Source organism: Mobula birostris, chromosome 27 (assembly GCF_030028105.1).
Source record: "Mobula birostris isolate sMobBir1 chromosome 27, sMobBir1.hap1, whole genome shotgun sequence".
Classification (NCBI taxonomy): domain Eukaryota; kingdom Metazoa; phylum Chordata; class Chondrichthyes; order Myliobatiformes; family Myliobatidae; genus Mobula; species Mobula birostris.
In genome coordinates this window covers 2363670-2387912 of record NC_092396.1, presented here as the reverse complement: position 1 = coordinate 2387912, position 24243 = coordinate 2363670, and the positions used below count along the sequence as shown (strand labels likewise).

Here is a 24243-nt window from a genome sequence, read left to right as displayed (position 1 = left end):
TCTGTACAGAGCAGCCACTCCCGAGGGCTGAGTGCAGGAATCCATGGTGCCCAAATGCAGGACTGAGGGAGTGCTGCACTGTCAGGGGTTCAACAACTGCCCCATGCCAGCCAAGGTTCGCATCCAGCTTCAAGTTCAAGTTTATTGTCATCTGACTGTACATATATACAACCAGACAGAAACAACCTTCCTCCAGATCACAGTGTCTGACTGTACATATATACAACCAGACAGAAACAACCTTCCTCCAGATCAGTGTCTGACTGTACATATATACAACCAGACAGAAACAACCTTCCTCCAGATCACGGTGCACCCTCAAAACATACATCTCACACAGTACAAAAACCAAAATGTTACCATAAATAAGTTAATAAAATATAATTCAAAATGCATGTATGCAGCACAGGTAAACAGCTGGATGTCCTGGTGATGAGGGTATTCATTAGTCTCACAGCTGAAGGTGGAAGCTGGCAGTCCTGTTCTGATGCTCCTGTACCTCCTTCCTAACAATGTGGGTCAGAGGGATTGTTGGATGGGTGGTAGACATCCTTGACAATGTTTTGGGCCCTTTGTCTACAACGCTCCCTCTAAGTGTCTGGGAGGGAGACCCCAGTGATCTTCTCGGTAGATTTTACTGTCCCCTGTAGGGACCTGTGATATAATGCCTTGCAGCTTCTGTACCTCGTAATGATGCAGCCAGACAAGCTTGTGTTTGACCCATATCTCTGCAAACTTTCCTGTCCAGCCCTTGTCCAAGTGCCTGAACGACATTCCGGACCCTGGGTGTGGCCTCTGGGACTGGGGATAGGGGCAGGGGGCACCCTAACTGGCGTGGACCAGTGGGTGGGGGCACTCACAGTCCAGGAACCAGGGTGGGGGCTCGGGGTGATGTCGATGTGCTGGGGAAATAGACTAAGAAACTGGAGGGGGAGTGTGACCCTGATAAATGGAACGTCCTGGAGGCCAGGGTCGACCACGAGTGTTGGATCCCAGCTGTACACAAGTCTGAGCAGTCCAATATGGGGATCAAGCTGCTGTCCATGCAGCAGGCTCCTCCTCTCCACAGATGATGAGTCCAAAGGAAGGGCAGAGACCGATACAGTTTGGCACCAGTGGGGTCACAGGAGCTGCATTGAACTCGATGTAGGACATCCTTAGGGACTCCAGCTCCCGGTTTTTCCTCAGGATTTACTCCTGCAGCCATCCTCATGAGTGGGTTTAGCCTCAAGGCAGCGGAGGTTTGAGATCAGAGTTTCCCTTCTCCTAGATGAGCTGCCAATCTCGGCTGATGAGCCCCGTCTGCCCGAACGACTGGTTTTAAAACGCCAGAATCCTGCCTTTGCCCCTTCTGTCAGCAGAAACAGCTTAGCAGCGAAGCCACATGTGAAGGCTGGGTGCTGGACCTGGTTGTCAGAGACTCTTGGAGGCTCATGCCACTGGGCGTATTTAATAGGTAGTGGGAGCTTGTCCCCATGACTCCTCCATCCCCCCTACCCCTCCCCAGTTAAATGGGAGGTGACACACTGATAAAGATTGAAACATTGGCTTTATTTGTCACACGTGCATCGAAACTTACTGTGAAATGCCTTGTTTGCACCAAATCAAGTCAGCGAGGATTGTGCTGGGGCAGCCCGCAAGTGTTACCACACTTCCAGTGTCAACGGAGCATGCCCTCAACTAACTAACCCTCACCGTACTGACTTGGACTCTGGGAGGAAACCCACGCAGTTACGGGGAGAACGTACAAACTCCTTACAGACAGCAGCGGGAATTGAACCCTGATCTCCTGATCTCACAACTGGCTGCTGTAAAGGTTGTGCTAACTGCTACACTACCACTCCATAAAGTGCAATTAGTACATTGGGAGTACAATATAGACCAGGACCTACACTGTGAATGGTTGTGTTGTAGAACATAGGACAGTACAGCTCAGGAAAAGGCTCTTCAGTGTTGAGTCAAACCAAATAAATTAGAAATTAGCTACATCGACAACTGCATTGGTGCTCCTTCTTGCACCCATGGCGACTTCTACAACTTTGCCTCCAACTTCCAGCCTGCCATCAAATTTACCTGGTGCATTTCTAACACCTTCCTCCCCTTTCTTGATCTCAGTCTCTATCTCTGGAGACAGCTTATCCATTGATGTCTGTTATAAACCCGTGGACTCTCACAGCTACCTGGACTGTACCTCGTCCCACCCTACTACTTGTAAAAATGCCATACCCTTCTCTTAATTCCGCCAACTCCGCTGCATCTGCTCTCAAGATGGGGCTTTTCATTCTAGAATGAAGGAGGTGTCCTCCTCCTTCAAAGAAAGGGGCTTCCTTTCCTCCACCGTCAACACTGCCCTCAACCGCACCTCCTCCATTTCACGCATGTCTGCTCTTACTCCATCCTCCCACCACCTTACCAGGAATAGTGTTCCTCTTGTCTTCACCCACCACCCCACCAACCGCTGTGTCCAGCACACAATTCTCCAAAACTTCTGCTACCTCCAACTGGATCCCACCACCAAGCACATCTTTCCTTCCCCCACCCCCACCCCCACTTCCTGCTTTCTCCAAAGATCACTCCCCATGCGACTCTCTTGCCTATTCATCCCTCCCCACTGATCTTCTTCCTGGCACATATCCTTGCAAGCGGAACAAGTGTTACACTGCCCCTACACCTTCTCCCTCACTAAGGGCCCCAAACAGTCCTTGCAGGTGAGGCGACACTTCATATTTGAGTCTGTTGGGGTCATACACTGTGTTCGGTGCTCCTGGTGTGGCCTCCTGTATATTGGTGAGACCTGACATAGATTGGGAGACCGTTTCACTAAGCACATCAGCCAGAAGAAGCAATGAGGCCACACCCACCTTGTATTCCGTCTAGGTAGCCTCCAACCTGATGGCATGAACGTCAATTTCTGGTAATTCTTCCCCCTTCACCATTCTCCATCCCCTTTTCACTCGCTCACCTTATCTCCTTGCCTGCTCATCACCTCATTCTGATGCTCCTCCCCCTTTTCTTTCTTCCATGGCCCCCTGTCCTCTCCTATCAGACTCCCCCTTCTCCAGCCCTGTATCCCTTTGATGAATCAACTTCCCAGCTCTTTACTTCATTCCTTCCCCTCCCGCTTTCACCTATCACCTTGTGTTTCTCCCTCCCCTCCCTCCACCTTTTAACTTTACTCCTCATCATTTTTCCTTCAGTCCTGCTGGAGGGTCTCGGCCCAAAACGTTGACTGTGCTTTTTTCCATAGATGCTGCCTGGCCTGCTGAGTTCCTCCAGCATTTGGTGTGTGTTGTTTGAATTTCCAGCATCTGCAGATTTTCTCTTGTCTGTGATTAAATTAGTCATCAAATGGGTAACTACACTAATCTCCTCTGCCTACACAATATCTCTATCCTCACATTCATGCGTCACTTAAAAATCCCGAATAGGTCTGTGTCTACCACCGCCCCAGGCCACTCCAGTTAAACCTCCCTTCTTTTTATTAACTCAGATAAAACTCACTCCTGACGAAGGGTCTCGGCCTGAAACGTCGACTGCACCTCTTCCTACAGATGCTGCCTGGCCTGCTGCGTTCACCAGCAACTTTGATGTGTGTTGCCTGACAAGACTTGCTCTTTTCAAATGTCTCCCACCCTGCAATGGTGCCAATTCAAAGAATGTACCTATGACCCAAGCTTTAGAAAGTGTCCTGGGGAGAGATGACCAGCAGAGGGACCTTGGTGTGCAAGTCTAAAGTCTAAAGGTCCACATAAGATATAGGAGCAGAAGTAGGCCATTCGGCCCATCGAGTCTGCTCCGCCATTCAACCATGGGCTGATCCAAGTCTCCAGTCATCCCCACTCCCTTGCCTCCTCCCCATACCCTTTGATGCCCTGGCTAATCAAGAACCTATCTATCTCTGCCTTAAATACACCCAATGACTTGACCTTCACAGCTGCTCGTGGCAACAAATTCCACAGATTTACCACCCTCCGACTGAAGTAATTTCTCCGCATCTCTGTTCTAAATGGACGTCCTTCAATCCTGAAGTCGTGCCCTCTTGTCTGAGACTCCCCTACCATGGGAAATAACTTTGCCGCATCTAATCTGTTAAGGCCTTTTAACATTCCGAATGTTTTTATGAGATACCCCCTCATTCTCCTAAATGTAAAACCCTGGTCTGCCCTTGGTTGGAATATGGCATGAAGTTTGGTCACCACTCTAGGAAGGATTTGTCTGTAGAGCTAAATCAGAATCAGGTTTAATATGACCAGCATCTGTTGTGAAATGTGTTGTTTTGGAGCAGCAGTACTTTGCAATACATGTGAGGCACTGCACTGGTCGGGGTTGACAGTGGATGATGTGGTAGGCAAGCCAGGGCAGTACAACTTGGAGAGCAAGCTGTTGCCCAAGTAGCAACACAAGGAGTAGAATCAAAATCACCGGCATTTGTCGTGAAATGTTTGCAGCAGCGGTACAATGCAATGCATAATAATAAAAAAACTATAGATCACAGACAATTAAACTAAGTAGTGCAAAAAGAGAGCAAAAATAGTGAGTTAGTGTTCATGGTTTCATTGTCCTTCAGAAATATGATGGCAGAGGGGAAGAAGCTGTTCCTGAAACATTGAGTGTGTGTCTATAGGCTCCTGTACCTCCTCCTTGATGGTAGCAATGAGAAGAGGGCACGTCCTGGGTTTGGAGATCCTTAATGATGGATGCTGCTCTTTCGAGACATCACCTTTTGGAGATGTCCTGGTTGCTGGGGAGGTTAGTGTCCATAATGGAGCTGGCTGAGTTTACAACTTCCATTAGCTTATTTGGATCCTGTGCAGTGGCCCCTCCATACCAGACAGTGACACGACCACTGTACATCTCTCCACGGTACATCTGTAGAAATTTGTGGGAGTCTTTCGTGACACACCAAGAATCCTCAAATTCCAAGTGAAATATTGCCTTCTTGATGTTGATGCGACTGCAGAGGAGATTTCATAGGGAGTTGCCTGGGATGGAGGAGAAACTGACTCTTTCCCCTGGAGCGGAGAGGTTAAGAGGGGATTAAAAAGGGGAAGGGTACAGATAAGATAAAGTGCAGGAATCTCCCCCAGTGAAAGGTGAATAGAACGTGTGGGTGTTGATTCAGGGGAAGGGAGATGAGGTTCCGAGTGTACCTTCTTCACCCAGAGACTGACGAGTGTCTGAAATACACAGCCGGGAAACTGACTGACTGATAGTGAACACTGGAAGCATCCAGGCCGTGGTTCTCAGTGTGATTTATTTCTTTACAGTTTGTTATTTGTCAGACTTTGTGTGTGTGGAGATTCTCATTGATTCTTTTACATTTCTTTGTTTCACTGTGAATGCCTGCAAGTGTCCCGTATTGTTCTGCTACTTTTGTCCCTTAATGGGAGTGAGAAAGCTGGCACCCTAACTTAGATAATAAATTTTCTTTGAATGGCAGACTTTGAGTGCTGCGTGATGGGATTCATACCGAAGGGTCAGTGTGGATTTATTTATTTAGAGACACATTGCAGAACGGGCCCTCTGACACAACAAGGAACCTGCTTATTTAACACGAGCCTAATCACAGGACAATTTACAATGACCAATTAGCTACCAGCCAATAGGCCTTTGGAATGTGGGAGGAAGCTGGAGCATGCAGAGGAATCTCACGCGCTCACAAAGAGAAACGTACAAACTCCTTACAGGCAGCGCTGGAATTGAACTCTGAACTCTGACACTTGAGCTGTAATAGTGTCATGCTAACTGCTGCTGTACCTTGGCTCCCCACTTCGTGGGCTGAATGGCATGTTTCCTGACTGTATGACTCCATGACCCCTGGTCAGACCTGGAGGACTCCCATTACTGATGGGGAGGAAAGAAGTGGAGAACGACACAGAGGAGGGAGCAGTGATGGAGGTAGCCCTGATGTGGCTGCTCTGTGGAGTTCTACTGCCACCTGATGTCCATAAATAGCATTGCAGGTGCTCCCCCGTCATAGAAACAGCATAGAAACAGGCTCCTCGAGTCCATAAAAACCATCAGGCACCCGTATATACAGTGAATTCCAGTTAGTTGGGGCACATTGGGACCCGTAAATTTTGCCCCAATTAGCTGAAGTTTCGTGGAAATAATTGGAAAGGGATGAAAGAAGACAAGCTACTATTTAACTGAGTAACAAATTACATATTTAAATGAAATACAGAACAAATTAGGATACTACTGATACTACTACAGTACTATAAAACTGTATTAGTTTCTAATAGTTATCGATGGAGGAATTCATCCCGTGTACACTGCTGTGTTCACTTGATTGACTGTAAATAAACAAAATCAGCACGGACTCCAGGTGTAGATAACAGACTGCCTTCATACAATGTTTTCAATGATTGCATCCTCCAAATCTTCATTTTCATTGTAATATTCAAGATGATTATCGATACCTTCAAATTCTTTGTAGTTCCTAACTTGTTGAAGTGGTGAAATCGTTTCATTTTCACTCCCGGCTGTTTCTGGCATCCCTAAACCTGAATGCTTAAAAGAGCAAAACAGTTCTGAGTTGTCGTGCTGCTTATTTCTTACAACAATCCAGGACAGAAATCACTAATTTTTGAAGACAGACGGAGTTGATGCTACTTAAAAACTGTGCACTCTATTTAAAAACTGTTCACTCTAAACACGCTGCATTGTCGTGACTAATGCCAATTAGAAACTGTTCGGCAACAGTCTCCTCTCCCAATTAAGTGGCACAGTATCCCAAATAAACTAAGGAAATCCTGGCTATTTTCTCGATTAGTTCTTGTTCTTGAAAAGTTATCCCAAATAAGTAGCAGCCACGATTAGCTGATGGTCCAGTTAACCAGAATTCACTGTATTGCTCCTATCCCAATCGACTTATGCTCCCCAAATTCTTATCTTTATACTTTATACTTTATTGTCGCCAAACAATTGATACTAGAGCGTACAATCATCACAGCGACATTTGATTCTGCGCTTCCCACTCCCTTAATTACAAATCGATAGTAGATATTAAAAATTTAAATTATAAATCCTAAATAGAAAATAGAAGAATGGAAAGTAAGGTAGTGCAAGAAAACCGAGAGGCAGGTCTGGATATTTGGAGGGTACGGCCCAGATCCGGGTCAGGATCCATTCAGCAGTCTTATCACAGTTGGAAAGAAGCTGTTCCCAAATCTGGCCGTACGAGTCTTCAAGCTCCTGAGCCTTCTCCCGGAGGGAAGAGGGACGAAAAGTATGTTGGCTGAGTGGGTCGTGTCCTTGATTATCCTGGCAGCACTGTTCTGACAGTGTGCAGTGTAAAGTGAGTCCAAGGACGGAAGATTGGTTTGTGTGATGTGCTGCACCGGGTTCATGATCTTCTGCAGCTTCTTCCGGTCTTGGACAGGACAACTTCCATACCAGGTTGTGATGCACCCTAGAAGAATGCTTTCTACGGTCAATACCCCTTTTATCGATACCCAAATTCTTATCAATACCCTTCCCTCACACATGAGGGGGGAATTGCAAAGTGTTTTAACCCACAAATTCAATAGTTTCTTTCCCCCACAAATGCTGCCTGACCCACTGAGTTCCTCCTGCGTATTTTTAATTGACCCACCAGGCCGAACATCGACAGATCGTGGACAGAAGCGGTGGGGTGGGTGAGGGGTGGTTTAGAGAGAATGTGCAAACTCCCCACAGACTGCTGGAGTTCAGGATTGAACCCAGGTCTCGGGTTGGCAGGTGGTAGGTGCCCCGGGGCCATTTCCCTCAGTTCTGCAGTTACGTTGGTCCCCCGTGCAGCCATGTGCAAACCTGGTCTGTGTTAAAGCACAGCACTATCCCAGAGTGATGCAGCCCTCACACTGGTTTCGGGGGCTGGTTCCACAGACGTCTGTGAGTGGGTTGGGTCTCGGGGGTGGGGGAGCACGGAGACTAGGGTGTGTTTGGTCTCGGGGGAGGTCAGTGGAGGGAGGGGGGAGCATGGAGACTCGGGGTGGGGGTTGAGTCTGGGGGTCTGTGGAGGGAGGGGGCAGCACGGAGACTCGGGGGGGTTGGGTCTCAGGGAGGTCAGTGGAGGGAGGGGGAGCACGGAGACTCGGGGTGGGGTGGGTCTCGGGGGGGTCGGTGGAGGGAGGGGGGAGCACAGAGACTCGGGGTCAGTGGAGGAGGGGGAGTATGGAGACTTGGGGTGGGGTGTGTCTCAGGTCAGTGGAGGAAGGGGGAGTATGGAGACTCGGGGAGGGGGTTCGGTCTCGGAGGGGGGTCAGTGTAGGGAGGGGGAGCATGGAGGCTCGGGGGTGGGTCCTCCGTGTTAACCTTGGGCTGAACCGTCCCCTCTCATTGCAGGTGTGCCGTGTAGAGGGGCCACACGGCAGTGGACAGCATAGCGCCACGGACAGGATGGAGACTGACCCGGTCAGCAGCAGCGCCAGCGCCCGCCAGCCCGTGCCGCAAATCTCGGTGTACAGTGGACTCCCCGACCGACAGACTGTCCAGGTAATGGGGTCCTCGCCAACTGCTCCAGGGCTGCGAGGGAGGGAGGAGATGATGGGGAAGGGCCGAGCGGGAGGCTGATCACTCTGATGCATTGCTGGGCTCTTTCTATGCCAAGACAGGGAGATGGGGCTCCGATTTCACAGCTGCCATCCTTGCAGGGGTGTCAGGGGCAGAGGTGGTTACAGAGACAGGGAGGGGTGTCAGGGCAGAGAGGGTTACAGAGACAGGGAGGGGTGTCAGGGCAGAGGGGGTTACAGAGACAGGGAGGGGTGTCAGGGCAGAGGGGGTTACAGAGACAGGGAGGGGTGTCAGGGCAGAGGGGGTTACAGAGACAGGGAGGGGTGTCAGGGCAGAGGGGGTTACAGAGACAGGGAGGGGTGTCAGGGCAGAGGGCGTTACAGAGACTGGGAGGGGTGTCAGGGACAGGGGGGGTTGTTACAGAGACAGGGGTGTAGGGGTCCAGAGGGTGTTACAGAAGGGGTATAGAGACTGGAGGGAGTTACAGTGATGGGGAGTGATGTCGGAGAGTGGAGAGGGTTACATAGGTGGGGAGGGCTGTAGGGGCCTGAGGGGGGTTACAGAGATGGGGAGGGATTTGGAGGGTAGAGGTAGAGAGATGGGGAGGAATGTAGGGACTGGAGCAGGCTAAAGAGACAGAGAAGGGTGTAGGGGAGGGAGGGTGTATCAGAAACATAGGGGTTTGGGAGCCAGTAGTGGTGAGAAAGATGGGGAGGGCTGGCTGTGCCAGACAAAGGTTACAGAGATGGAAAGAGTTGTAGGGACCAGAGGGGGTTACAGAGACGGGGAGGGGTGTAGGGGCCAGAGGGGATTACAGAGACGGAGAGGGGTGTAGGGGCCAGAGGGGGTTACAGAGATGGGGAGGGGTGTAGGGACCGAGGGATTACAGAGATTGGGAGTAGGGCTTGTGGAGGATACAGAGATGGGGAGGGATGTAGGGGCCGCAGGTGGTTACAGAGAGAAGAAAGGTTTTAGGGGGCTGGAGGAGATTTCAGAGGTGGGCAGGGATGTTGGGGAACAGATGTGGTTTTTGTAATGGAGCAAGAGGAGGGGTCTGGCATGGGTTACAGAGCCAGTGAGTGCTGCAGGGGGTGGAGGGGTTTTCAGAGAGGGGGAGCAGTGTAAGGAGCCAAGAGTTTACATCGATGGTGGGGTGGTGGGGGGGTGGGAGTAGAGGCCAGAGGCGGTTGCAGAGACAAGAAGGGTTTTAGTGACTAGAGAGGCCGGAATGGGTGATAAAGATATATAGGTAGATATATACTTTATTGATCCTAAAAGAAATTACTGTGTCACAGTAGCATTACAAGTGCACAGATAAACAAATATTAGTGGAGAAGTAAGAAATAAAAAACGTAAGTTACCTCTAACAGTCTAACAGGAGGAGGTCATCACTTCCCTGGCTACAGGTTGACTCATTATAGAGCATAATGGCCGAGGGTAGGAATGACCTCATATAGCGCTGTTTGGAGCAGCACAGTTGTCTTAGTCTACTACTAAAAGTGTTCCATGTAGAGTGTGAAAAACATTGTCTATAATTGCCAGGATTTTCCGTAGGGTCCTTTGTTCTACCATAGCCTCCAGTGTGTCCAGTTTTAAACACAAAATACTCTGCAGATGCTTGTGTCAAAGCAACACTCACAACACGCCGGAGGTATTTCCACGGATGCTGCCCGATCTGCCGAGTTCCTCCGGCATGTTGTGTGTGTCCAGTTTGACTTCTACAACAGAGCCAGCCTTTCTGGCTCTTGGGGTGTAGGTACTGGTGGGGGTCACTGAGCTGGCGAGGGGTGTAGGGACCAGCGTGGGTTTCAGAGATGGGGCATGATGTAGGTGGAGGTGTGTAGGGAGCTGGAGCAGTTTACAGAGAGGGTTTAAAGAGATGGGGAGGTGTGCAGATATCAGACGGCATCACAGAGACTGGGAGGAGTGTGAGGGCCAGAGGGGGTTACTGGGACAGGGAGGTGTCTAGGAGCTTGAGGGTTTACATAGACGGGGAAGGTTTAGGGGATGAAGGGGGTTACAGAGACAGGGAGGGGTTTAGGGGCCAGATGTGGCTACAGAAATGCAGAGCGGTGTAGGTACAGGTGTGGGTTACAGAAATGGGGTGGTGTCTAGGGGATTAGAAGGTGTTAAAGCACCGGGGTGAAGTGTCTGGGCCAGAGTGGGTTACAGAGATTGGGGGGGGTGTAGGGGGTGAGAGGTAGTTATATAGACTGGGAGGGTTATTGGAGGGAGGGGGTTACAGAGACGGGAAAGGGTGTCAATTCCGTACAGTAGTACAAAGACATTGAGGGGCGTAGGGTACACAAAGGGTTAATGAAATGAATAGGGGTTAACAGAGAGGGGGAGGAGTGTAGGAACCAGTGAGAGTTACAGAGAGATTGAGGGTTGTACAGGAAGAGGTTGTGTTTATCCTGGCTACTCCAGTTCCATCCCACATCTCAACAGTGTGTGGAGTTGCAGGGTTCACTGGCTGTTGTAAATGGCCCCAGTGTCTCAGTCGTAATGTTTTACAGGCCAACTGGTCAATTCCAACTCAGACTCCCATCGAAGTGAGTCCCAGTTGGCCCATGTGTCTCCCCGCATCTCCCGTGGAAGTGAGGATCAAAGGGGAGTTGGTGGATGGGAGAGTTTTCGCACTATAAGGCAAAGAGAGGGCAGTGGCGCTGCAGTGATCACTTTCCTGGGAGCCAGTATGGACTTGAGTTGGCAGAATGGCTTCACTCCAGGGTGGTTCGGCCTGAGGCCGCAGTTCCTCCATCTGTCACCAGGTGGTGATGTCACCACAGGACCACAGCCTTCCAGTCCAGCACAGAATCAAATTTATTACCACTGTCGTGTGCTGTGAAATTTGTTGGTTTGTGGCAGCAGTACACTGCAATACATAGAAAAAATACTATTTGTTTTCCCCCCATTCTGGCTACTCTGTCATTCCCTCTCGTCTCACCTCCGCCAGTTCCCCTGCTTGTTCCTGTTCTCCCAATATCCACTCTCCTCTCCAATCAGATTCCTCCTTCTTCAGCCCTTTACCTCTTCCACCATTCCCCTCCCAACTTCTCACTTCAATCCCCTCCCAACTTCTCACTTCAATCCCCCAACTTCTCACTTCATTCCCCTCCCAACTTCTCACTTCAATCCCCTCCCAACTTTTCACTTCAATCCCCTCCCAATTTCTCACTTCAATCCCTCCCAACTTCTCACCTCATTCCCCCAACTTCTCACCTCATTCCCCCAACTTCTCACTTCATTCCCCTCCCAACTTCTCACTTCATTCCCCTCCCAACTTCTCACTTCATTCCCCCAACTTCTCACTTCATTCCCCTCCCAACTTCTCACTTCATTCCCCCAACTTCTCACTTCAATCCCCCAACTTCTCACTTCAATCCCCCCAACTTCTCACTTCAATCCCCCCAACTTCTCACTTCAATCCCCCCAACTTCTCACTTCAATCCCCTCCCAACTTCTCACTTCAATCCCCTCCCAACTTCTCACTTCATTCCCCCAACTTCTCACTTAATTCCCTCCCAACTTCTCACTTCATTCCCCCCAGCTTCTCACTTCATTCCCCCAACTTCTCACTTCATTCCCCCAACTTCTCACTTCATTCCCCTCCAACTTCTCACTTCATTCCCCCCAAGTTCTCACTTCATTCCCCCCCAAGTTCTCACTTCATTCCCCCACCAACTTCTCACTTCATTCCCCTCCAACTTCTCACTTCATTCCCCCCCAAGTTCTCACTTCATTCCCCCACCAACTTCTCACTTCATTCCCCCTTCCCCCTCACCTGGTCTCACCAGTCACCTGCCAGATTGTCCTCCACTCCTCCCCCACTTTCACATTCCGGCATCCTCCCCCTTCCTTTCCAGTCCTGATGAAGGGCCTAGGTTTGAAACCTCGACTCTTCATTCCCCTCCATAGATGCTGCCTGGCCTGCTGAGTTCCCCCAGCATTGTGTGTGTGTTGCACAGAGGCAGGTCTATTTACCATTGTGTCCATCGGTGAGCACCTGTGCATAAACAGTAAACACAATAATGATAAATACAACAGTACCCAAGTGTGATAGGAGAATGGAGGGCCGTGCAGGAGGGATGGGTTAGATTGATATTTGAGTGGGTTAAAGGGCCAGCACAACATTGTGGGCTGAAGGGCCTGTGGTGTGCTCCACTGCTCTATGTTTGAATTATAGCAGAGCAGCAGAATGGTGCTGAGACAAGGAGATGTTAATGTGGCAATAACGGAAGAGATTGAACTGTGGGTCTGAGAGCGAGGCAACCCCATCGGGAAGGGGATGTGGGCGGGGGGAGGGTGTCAGTTTCAGCAGTGAGTCTTCTGACTTCAAAGTAAATTTATTATCAAACTACATACTGACATTCATTTTCTTGTAGGCATTCACAGTAAATATAAAAAGTAATCATAATAATAAATAAATAGGCAATAAATATCAACAACATGAGATGAAGATTTTTTTAAAGTGAGTCCATAGGTTGTGGGAACGTTTCAGTGATGGGGTGAATGAAGTTATCCCCCTCTGGTTCAAGAGCCTGATGGTTGAGGGGTAATAACTGTTCCTGAACCTGGTGGTGTGGGTCCTGAGGCTCCTGTACCTCCTGCCTAATAACTGAGGGGTAGTAACTGTTCCTGAGCCTGGTGGTGTGGGTCCTGAGGCTCCTGTTCCTCCTTCCTGATGGCAGCAGCGAGAAGAGAGGTGGCCGGGGTGGTGGGGGTCCCTGACGATGGATGCTGCTCTCCTGCTCAATGTAGATGTACTCAATAGTGGGGAGAGCTTTACCTGTGATGGACTTGTCAGTATCCACTACTTTTTGTAGGATTTTCCATTCAAGGGCATTGGTGTTTGGGTCCGGTTGTCCAGGCTTTCAAGTTCCTGTATTTTCTCCCAGAAAGTAGAACAGAGAAAAGGGAATGACCAAGGTGACAGATATCCCGACAATACCTCCAGGAATCCCGACAATACCTTCAGGAATCCCGACAATACCTTCAGGAATCCCAACAATACCACCAGAAATCCCGACAATACCACCAGGCATCCCAACGATACCACCAGGCGTTCCGACAATACCAGCAGAAATCCCGACAATACCTCCAGGAATCCCGACAATGCCACCAGGCATCCCGACAATAACACCAGGAATCCTGACGATACCTCCAGGCACCCCAACAATACCACCAGGAATCCCGACAATACCCCCAGGCACCCTGACAATACCTCCAGGTATTCCAGTCTTCCTGAAGCTACAACCCTTACAGATCGACAAGATGGGAGTCTGTGTCGGACCGGGCAGTTTTAAACTCTGTGTGTGTACCGTCCATCTAGAACAGAATCCGACTCGGATTTATTTAGCACATGTACATCGAAATGTACAGTGAAATGTGTTTCTTGCGTTAACATTCGACACAACGCAAAGATGTAGTGGAGGCAACCTGCAGGTGTTGCTGTCGCACATCCTGGTGCCAACGTTACGGGCCAATGTTTGTTAGAACATGACGGACAGCAAGACAAGCCCCATTCTTCCCTCTCATCAGACCAGTTGCTGTGTGAGTCTGTTTGTGTAAAGTGAGCTGGTGTCCTGACCCGCAGGACGCACGACAAAGGGATAAAACCCCACAAACCCCCCCTCCCTCCCTCCCTACTCACTGTGCATCACCTCCCATCCCTCCCACCAACTCACTGTCCTTCACCTCCCCTCCCTCCCTCCCACCCTTCCCCACTCACCATCTATCACCCCCCTTTCCTCTACATGTTACCAAAAGTGCAGTGCAGGAAGAACTCGGATAGTCGGGCAGCATCTGTCAGGAGAGGACCAAAAGATCATCAGACATGGGAGCACGATTAGGCCATTGATCTGCTCCGCCATTCCATCATGGCTGATTTATTATCCCTCTTAACCCCTTTCTCTCTGCCTCCTCTCTGTACCCTTTGTTAATCCTGCTAATCAAAAATCTATCAAACTCTGCTTTAAATATACTCAAAAACCTGGCCTCCACAGCTGACTGTGGCAATGAAATCCACTGATTCTCCACTCTCTGGCTTAAGATATTCTTCCTCATCTCTGTTCTAAATGCATGTCCCTGTAGTCTGTGGCGGTGTCCTCTGGTCTTACAGTCTCACATTACAAGAAGCGTCATCTGCAAGTTCACTCTAGATCAGCCGTTGAACCAGCTGAAGGTTTTGGTGGGACTCCTCAGCCTCTCCCTGTGGGAGGGATTTGCCCTCGTGGACGTACCTAGGACCAGGGATCGTGTCCTCAGAACACTGTGACACCTACCTCAGATGGAGAGGAGTTGTTCTACAGGCCGTACTGATCCAATGCTGACTAAGTCAGTCCTATTTATCCACATTTCAAACACAAGATCTTTTCCAACACCTCTCTCCCCTTTCTCGATCTCTCTGTCTCCATTTCTGGAGACAGTCTATCTGCCGATATCTTTTATAAACCCACAGTGACTCTCACAGCCATCTGGACTTTACCTCTTCCCACCCTGTCACTTGTAAAAATGCCATGCCCTTCTCTCAGTTCCTCTGTATTCGTTACATCTGCTCTCAGGATGAGGCTTTTCATTCCAGAACTACCAAGGTTTCCTCCTTTTTCAAAGAAAGGAGCTGTCCTTCCTCCACCATCAACACTGCCCTCACCCGCATCCCTTCCAGTTCACGCATGTCTGCCCTCACTCCATTAGGGATAGGGTTGCTTTTGTCCTCACCTACCAAACTAGCCTCCATGTCCAGCACGTAATTCTCCGTATCTTCTGCCATTTCCAACGGGATCTCACCACCAAGCACATTGTTCTCTCCTCCCCACTTACACGGCTCCCTTGTCCACTTGTCCCTCCCCACTAATCTCGCTCCTGGCACTTTCCCTTACAAGCGAATCAAGTGCTGCACCTGTCCCTACACCTCCTCCCTCACTACCTTTCGGGGCCTCAAACAGTACTTCCTGGTGAGATGACTTCACCTGTGAGTCTGTTAGGGTCAGTAACTGTGTCCGATGCTCCTGGTGTGGCCTCCTGTATATTGGCGAGCTCCAACGTAGATTGGGAGACTGCTTTGCTGAGCACCACCGCTGACCGCCACAAAAAGGGTGATCTTCCGGTGGCAACCCATTTCAATTTTACTTTCCATCCTCATTCCGACATGTCAGTCCATGGCTTCCTCTACTGTCGCAATGTGGCCACACTCAGGTCGGAGGAGCAACACCTGATATTCCATCGGAGTAGCCTCCAACCTGATGGCATGGACATCGATTTCTCGTATTTCCAGTAATTGCCCCACCCCCCCCTTTCACCATTCCCCATTCCCATTTCCCCCTCTCACCTACCTGCCCATCACCTCCCTCTGGTGCTCCCTCCTCCTTCCCTTTCTTCCATCGTCTTCTACCCTCTCCTATCAGATTCCCCCTTCTCCAGCTCTTTATCTCTTTCACCAATTAACTTCCCAGCTCTTTACTTCACCCCTCCCCATCTCCTGGTTTAACCCATCACCAACCACCTTGTACTTCTTCCTCCCCTCCCCTCCCCTCATCTTCTTACTCCGACTTCTTCCTTTCCAGACCCGGTGAAGGGTCTCGGCCTGAAACGTTGACTGTTTACTCTTTTCCATAGATGTTGCCTGGCCTGCTGATTTCCTCCAGCATTTTATAGGTGTTGTCCACCATTCAACCCAAGTTCAGTGTACAGCAAAATAGTCACCCTGAAGTTGCAGGATGCAAGTAGCTGTGTGACTGTCAGGAGAAATGGAAATGTGAATAGGCAGTTAGTACACAGCACCTCTGTGGCCATTCCTGCCAAAAATAAGTAGACCACTTTGGATGCTGTTGTTGGGGATGACCTTCCAGGAGAATGCCATGGAGACCGGGTTATAGCACTGAGGGCACGGAGCATGGATCCGTGGTGCGGAAGGGAAAGAGGGAGAAGAGGCCGGAGGTAATGATAGGGGACCCAATAGTCAGGGGAATAGCCAGGAGATACTGTGGATGTGAATGGGACACCCGATGGTACGTTGCCTCCAAGGTACCAGGGTCAGGGACAGCTTGGATCGCGTCCACAGCATTTTGGAGGGGGAGGGAGAGCGGTCAGATGTCTTGGTTCATATTGGAACCAATGACATAAGAAGGAAAAGCAATGAGGTCCTCAGGAGAGAATTTAGAGAACGAGGCAGAAAGCTGAGAAGCAGGACCTTCCTGGTAGTAATTTCTGGATTGCTGCCTGTGCCATGTGCCAGTGAGGGTAGACACAGGATGGTGTGGCAGATAAATGTGTGGCTGAGAAGCTGGTGCAGGGGGCAGGATGCAGGTTCTTGGATCACCGGGATCTCTTCTGGGGGAGGTATGACCAGTTCAAAACGGACAGGTTGCACCTGAACCAGAGGGGGACCAATGTTCTTGCGGGCAGGTTTGTTAGAGCTGTTGGGGAGGATTTAAACTAATTTGGCAGGGGGGTGGGAACCAGAGTGAAGGGACTCAGGATAGGACAGATGGTAAAAAAGCAAAGATAGCGTGCAGTCAGACTGTCAGGAAGGGCAGGCGATGATGGGGCGTAATTGCAGCCAACAGCGTGAGTATCAGTACATTAGGGATGCAGAATCAAAAAGGGTAGCAAATACAGCACTCAAACTGTTATATCTCAATGCACAGAGTATAAGAAATAAGATGGATAATCTTGTTGCACTATTGTCAGGTATGGCCACCACTGAATCATGGCTTAAGGATGGTTGTATCAGAGGGATAGGAAGGTAGGCAGAGGGGAAGGCGTGGCTCTGCTGGTAAAGAATGGCTTCTAATCATTTGAAAGCTATGACATAAGATCAGAAGATGTTGAATCCTTGTGTGTTGAGTTAAGAAACTGCAAGGGTAAAAGGACCCTGATGGCAGTTATATACTGATCACCCAACAGTAGCTGAGATGTGGACCACAAATTACAACAGGAAATCGAAAAGGTGAATTCTGACTTCATGAAGAAAAATGACATTAGATATTTCAACTCAGCTCCTCACCACTCAGCAACAAATGGGTTAGCTGAAAGGTTTATCCAAGCCTTCAGCAAGTCTTGAGGTCCTTAATGAATACTTTGCTTCAGTATTCACTACAGAAAAAGATCTTGGCGATTGTAGGGATAACTTACAGGGGACTGAAAAGCTTGAGCATATAGATATTAAGGGTGCGAATGTGCTGGAGCTTTTGGAAGGCGTCAAGTTGGATAAGTCACTGGGACCAGATGAGATGTACCCCAGGCTACTGTGGGAATTGAGGGAGAAGATTGCTGAGCCTCTGGCGATGATCTTTGCATCATCAATGGGGACGGGAGAGGTTCCAAAGGATTGGAGAGTTGCAGATGTTGTTCCATTATTCAAGAAAGGGAGTAGAAATAGCCCAGGAAATTATAGACCAGTGAGTTTTACTTCAGTGGTTGGTAAGTTGATGGAGAAGATCCTGAGAGGCAGGATTTATGAACATTTGGATAGGCATGATTAGGAATAGTCAGCATGGATTTGTCAAAGGCAGGTCGTGCCTTACGAGCCTGATTGAATTTTTTGAGGATGTGACTAAACACATTGATGAAGGTAGAGCCGTAGATGTCGTGTATATGGATTTCAGCAAGACATTTGATAAGGTACCCTATGCAAGGCTTATTCAGAAAGTAAGAAGGCATGGGATCCAAGGGACATTGCTTTGTGGATCCAGAACTGGCTTGCCCACAGAAGGCAAAGAGTGGTTGTAGACGGGTCATATTCTGCATGGAGGTCGGTCATCAGTGGTGTGCCTCAGGGATCTGTTCTGGGACCCCTACTCTTTGTGATTTTTATAAATGACCTCGATGAAGAAGTGGAGGGATGGGTTAGTAAATTTGCTGATGACACAGAGGTTGGGGGTGTTGTGGATAGTGTGGAGGGCTGTCAGAGGTTACAGCGGGCCATCGATAGGATGCAAAACTGGGCTGAGAAGTGGCAGATGGAGTTCAACCCAGATAAGTGTGAGGTGGTTCATTTTGGTAGGTCAAATATGATGACAGGATATAGTATTAATGGTAAGACTCTTGGCATTGTGGAGGATCAGAAGGATCATGGGGTCCGAATCCATGGAATGGGCTGCCAGCGATGGTTGTGGAAGCGGATCCAATAGGCTCTTTTAAGAGACTCCTGGACAGGTACATGGAGCTTAGAAAAATAGAGGGCTATGAGTAACCCTAGGTAATTTCTAAGGTAAGGACATGTTCAGCACAGCTTTGTGGGCCGAAGGACCTATATTGTGCTGTAGATGTTATATGTTTCTGTGTAAGTCCATTAAAGCAATGGACAAGGAGGACATTTCTCCACAGTACAGGGTGGACAATTTCCTTGTTGTTATTGAAACTTTGTTTGTGTGATGACAAATCAAACACCTGCAATGCTGTTCATGAACAGGAATCTGAGATCTCGCAGAGCCCACCTGAAACCAGACCTGCGGAGGAAAGTACAGAATAAAAAGTTCAGCCAGAAAATAGAAAAGGCTTGTCAAAAGGGCAATGTTATGATAGTCATGAGAGATTTTATCAGGCAGGTCGGTTGGGAAAATCGGGTTGAAAATGGATCTCAAGGGAGTGAGTTTGTTGAATGCTTATGAGATGGCTTTTTAGAGTAGTTTGCCATTGAGCCTACTAGGGGATCAGCTATACTGGATTGGGTGTTACGTAATGAACCGGAGGCGATTAGGGAGCTTAAGATAAAAGGAGCCAGTGATCACAATATGATTGAGTTCAACTTGGAATCTGATAGGGAGAAAGTAAGGTCTGATATAGCAGTATTTCAGTAGGGTAAAGGAAATTACAGTGGTATGAGAGGGGAGTTGGCCAAACTAAATTGGAAGGAGATGCTGGCAGGGATGACAGCAGAGCAGCAATGGTGTGAGCTTCTGGGGAAAATGAGGAAGGTGCGAGATAGATATATTCCAAAGACAAAGAAATACTCAAATGGCAAAATAGTACAACCGTGGCTGACAAGGGAAGTCAGAGCTAATGTAAAAGCAAAAGAGAGAGCATACAACAAAGCAAAAATTCGCGTAAAGATAGAGGATTGGGAAGCTTTTAAAAACTACAGAGATCAACTAAAAGAATCATTGGAAGGGAAAAGATACAAGAACCTATCAACCTCCTCCTTAAATATACTCAATGATCTGGCCTCCACAGCCGTCTGTGGCAATGAATTCCACAGACTTACAGCCCTCTGGCTAAAGAAATTCCTCCTCATCTCTGTTCTGAAGCAAGTTTCTGTGGCCGTGAGCTTGTCAGTAATTAATTCCTTGCAGAAGGTGCCGAATCTCCCTATCTCAGAGTTCCTGTGTCTGGGTGAAACTGTTGTCCACATTTAAGTATGAAGTTGATGGTAGAGCAGCGGAGGGTGTGGTCCAGGGTGCTGCTGGAGTGCGTGATCAGAGCCCGGAGCGGTTGGTTTAAACTGTCCATGTAGTTGGGGCAGGCAGAGGGGACAGTGTTTCAAATTAAACACCCATCATGTCCAACGCTGTCCCACAGGTGAATGAGGGTAATGGACATTTTGTGGTCCCCTACATTGCCCCATATCCCTCTAAACCAGGGGTTTCCAACCTGGGCTCCACAGACTCCTTGCTTAATGGCATTGTTCAATGGCATAAAAAAAGTTGGGAACCCCGCTCTAAAATCTTTCCCATTGCCCAATCCCGGGAATGTCATCGAGTCACAGAGCGCATTCCAGCTCATCCACACACATCAGGATGCTTGTCCACACCAGAGCTATCTGACCATGTTTGGCCTGATTCCCACAACCTTCCTATCTATGTACCTATCAAAATGTTGGTGTCAGGGGCAGCCATGGGGAAGCCTTTCAGTGCAAGCATTACCCACTCTGTTCACAAGGCCTACTCCCTCCTCACTCCCCAGCCACACCCCCTCCTCTCTCTCTGACAGTCTTGCTGTCTATCTTTCTCTGTCCCCACCCTTTGTCCCCTCCTCCACTTTCTCTCTCTGTCTCTGTCACTCTCTGAATCTCGCTCCCTCTCTGTGCCTCTTTCCCGTGTTCTCTCTCTCTCCCTTTCTCTCTCTTCCTTTCTCTCACTCCCTCTCTCAATCCCTTTCTCCCTCACTTTTCCTCTCTGCCTCTCCCTCTCTCTACCTATTTTTCTTCCTCTCTCTCTATCTCTCTCACCCTGCCCCCTCTCTTCACCCTACCCCCTCTCTCTCTGCCTCTACCCCTCTCTCTGCCTCCCACTCTCCCACTGCATGTCTCCCCATCTATGCCTGTCTTTCTCTCCCTCTCTCTATCTCTCTCCTTCTATCTATCTCTCTCTCTCTCTCTCTCTATCTCTCTATACACAGTTTAATGACCACTGTGAGGTGAGCGGTGGGAAAGCGAGGTGAATCACACTAGAGATCTTTACGGACCAGTGAGGAAGCAGAGATGGCGGTCCAGGGGTGTTGTGGCCAGTTTCCGGTGGGTGACACCATATGGTGACAACTGAACACAAATTCTGAAGCAAGTTTCACACTAAAGACATTCCTCCTAAATTGTAGCCATTTTGCCTCAGGAAACATTCAAAACGACCCACAAAATCGGGGCCGATTTGCCTGGGTTCTGGGGTAGCCCTGTTCCATGATAAAATGGCTTGCCTTCATCCAGGAATAATTTCCCTGAAAGATTCGGGTCTGCATGAAGCAGATCAGGTAAAGAATGTGGCGCTGGGTGTATCTGAGACAACTCCCTATAGCCCAGGGTAAAATGGACCTAATCCTAAAGCAGTATCCATTGTCAGGGACCCCCACCACCCAGGCCATGCCCTCTCCTCACTGCTGTCATCAGGTAGAGATACAGGAGTCTCAGGACCCTCACCACCAGGTTCAGGAACAGATTCAACCCCTCCACCACCAGGCTCCTGAACCAAAGGGGATAACTTCACTTGCCCCATCATTGAACTATTCCCACAACGTTTCATGGACTCTTCATCTCACGTTCTCGATATTTATTGTTTATTGATTTATTATTATTATCTTCTCTTTTTGCATTTGCTCAGTTTGTTGTCTTTTGCACATTGGTTGTTTGGGTGTGGTTGGGTCTTGTTAGATGTGGTTTTTCATTGATCCTGTTGTGTTTCTTTGCAAGAAAATGAATCTCAGGATAGTATATGGTGACATATATCCTATTTATTGATCGATTGATTGATATACAGAGAGGAATAGGCCCCTCGAGCAGTGCCACTCAGAAACCCCTGATTTAACCCCAGCCTACTCATGAGACAGTTTACAATGACCAACTAGCCGACCAAACGGTAAGTCTTTGGACTGTGGGAGGAAACCAGAGCACCCGGAGGAAACCCACGCTGTCATGGGGAGAATGTTCAAACTGCTTACAGTTTGCAGCAGCAGGAATTGAACCGGGGTCGCTGGTACTGTAAAACTAGGCTAGAGTTCCACCCTATGTATATGTACTTTGATAATAAATTTGCTTTGAACTTTGAACAAAGGCAAGCTGGACACTGACCAGAGCTGACTTTTACATGAGCTCCCCATTCATTCCCTTTAATGTGTGTGTGGAGTAATTGATGGCCCTGGTGGCTGTGAGGTGGTAACCATGGTTACCACTTGTGACCTCTGCCCTGCTGAATAAATGCTTGCTGCTCCTTTGAACTGCAGGTTCGCTGGCCGGCTCAAGCATATTGCAAGCATATTTCAGAATCAGAATCGCTGGCAAAGGTTGTGAAATCTGTTGTTTTGCAGCAGCAGTACATAATAAAAACTAAATTACAAAACAATGTACAGTTTTTTCATTAAGTAAGTACTGCAAAAAGAAAGGAAAGGAAAATTAGTGAGGTAGTGTAGACTGGTTCATTGTGCATTCAGAAATCTGTTGATGAAGGGAAAGAAGCTGTTCCTGAAACTTTGAGTGTGTCTTCAGACTCCTGTACCTCCTCTCCGATGGTAGCAATGAGGAGAGGGCATGTTCTGGGTGGTAGGGGTCCCTGATGATGGATGCCATCATTATGAGCTCTGGCCAGGGCTCCATTGGGATGGAAGGGCCTTTTCCGAGCTTGGCTTGGATCTCCATGGAAGTAAATAATGTCACATCCTCACCCGTCCCTGCATTGGGACCAGACAAAGTGGAGGATCCCCGGGAAAGGCAGGAAGGGGGGGGGGGGGGGACTGACTGTCCTGCACTACCCAGCTCCAGACCCCACCCTCAGACTGCTCTGGAGGTGAGTGACGGGTGCCTCACTGTTGAGGGAGGAGGGAGGTGCTTTGACATGGGTGAGAGAGGGAGCCCTTCTCTCCCCGGACCTGTTTGAACTGACTGTTAAGAAGGCCTTGGGGACGAATGCCGCCTTTTGATAGACACCTGGGTGCAGAGGAGGCCAGTGCCCATGATGGAGCTGACTGAGTTTACAACTTTCTGCGCGGTTCTGTGCAGTGGCCCCTCCATACCTGACGGAGATGCAGCCAGTGAGAATGCGCACCGTGGTCCTTTACAGAAATTCGTGAGAGTCCTTGGTGAGATACCAAGTGTGCGCAAACACCCGATGAAATATAGCCACTGTCGTGCCGTCTCTGTAATCGCATCAAAATGTTGGCCACCAGGGAGCCTGGCCAAGCATCGTGGATCTTGTTTTGTGGCCCCCGCACTCCCTTCTCCGGTGTCCCGGTCTGGTCCCGGTCCCGGAATTCCGAGGCGGGCGGTTCACCCCTGGGAGGGGAAAGGCTCCCAAAGCACCCCCTCCCCTTCTCCTCTCCGTTGCCTGGATACGGCCGGGGGGCCCTCTGGGCGACTGACAATCAATCCGGCACAAAGGAAAAGGTCTTAGTCATTGTGGCGGAGAGCTCGGCGCTTGCGTTTGGTGCGGCGAGAGCTCAAGGGGCGGATTATTGACCTCCGTCTGCGAAAGAGCGGGAGTTCCTGCTCAAAGCCCCGGCCTTTGTGGGTTGAGCCGGTATGGAAAACACGGTAGCCTGAAGTATTCCCTGAAAGTGAGGGCTGCTGAGTCTGACTTCCCTGGGTGTCCGCCGGATCCGTCTCCCTGCAGGATGGGGTTGTAAGTATAACGCAGGATGCTGGAAATCCACAGCAACACACACACAATCCTGAGGAACTCGGCAGTCTGTGGAGGGCAATAAACAATCGACAACAGTTTTTAAAAACATATTTCTTATTGTAATTTATACTTTTGAAAAATTATAAACCAAGAGATTCTGCAGATGCTGGAAAACCGGAACAATGCGCACAAAATGCTGGAGGAACTCGGCAATCTTTCGAGGGGAATAAGCGGTGACAACACTTTTTAAAATATACTTATAGTAATTTATAGTTTTTGAAAAAAAAGTATTATATATTGCAATGTACTGCCGCGGCAAAACAACTAATTTCACGACTTGTACTGGTGATATTAAACGTGACTGACTTGATGTTCCGGGCCGAGACCCTTCATCTCGGTTCCTGACTTTGCTCAGTTCCTCCGGTATTCCGTGTGCGTTCGTTGTTTCCTTCTGTAACGGGCATCTATCTCCCTGGTGACAACTACAGAGGATATCGCTGCCTCCGGAGTGCTCTGGCCCCTCACAATAAAGACCATCTGTTTTTAGTTTTAATTGTTAATCGGTGGTTTTTATTTTTGCTTGAAGAGTGGCCTTTCCTAGTGGTGTTTTTGCCCTGTGTAACCCGGCCGTGTCTCGGCCCTTCTCCAGCCCCACGGGACAGCCGCGGTATCCCGTTGTTTCCCCGGTCTTTGTCTGCGGCTCTCC

At 49.1% G+C, this 24243-nt stretch overlaps 1 protein-coding gene across 8 annotated transcripts in view; it reads left to right on the top strand.

Annotated features, from left to right (window-relative positions):
• The window catches only part of LOC140188712 (polyhomeotic-like protein 2), a 237767-nt gene that overhangs the window by 88654 nt on the left and 124870 nt on the right, over positions 1-24243 (top strand). For all 8 annotated transcript variants that reach the window (XR_011883363.1, XM_072245266.1, XM_072245263.1 and 5 more), the window contains one exon: positions 8329-8478. Coding sequence is in view for 7 of the 8 variants with exons in the window: in XM_072245266.1 (XP_072101367.1) it covers positions 8329-8478 (150 nt within the window). In the remaining variant the exon portion in view is untranslated. The remainder of the gene's footprint in view (positions 1-8328; positions 8479-24243) is intronic.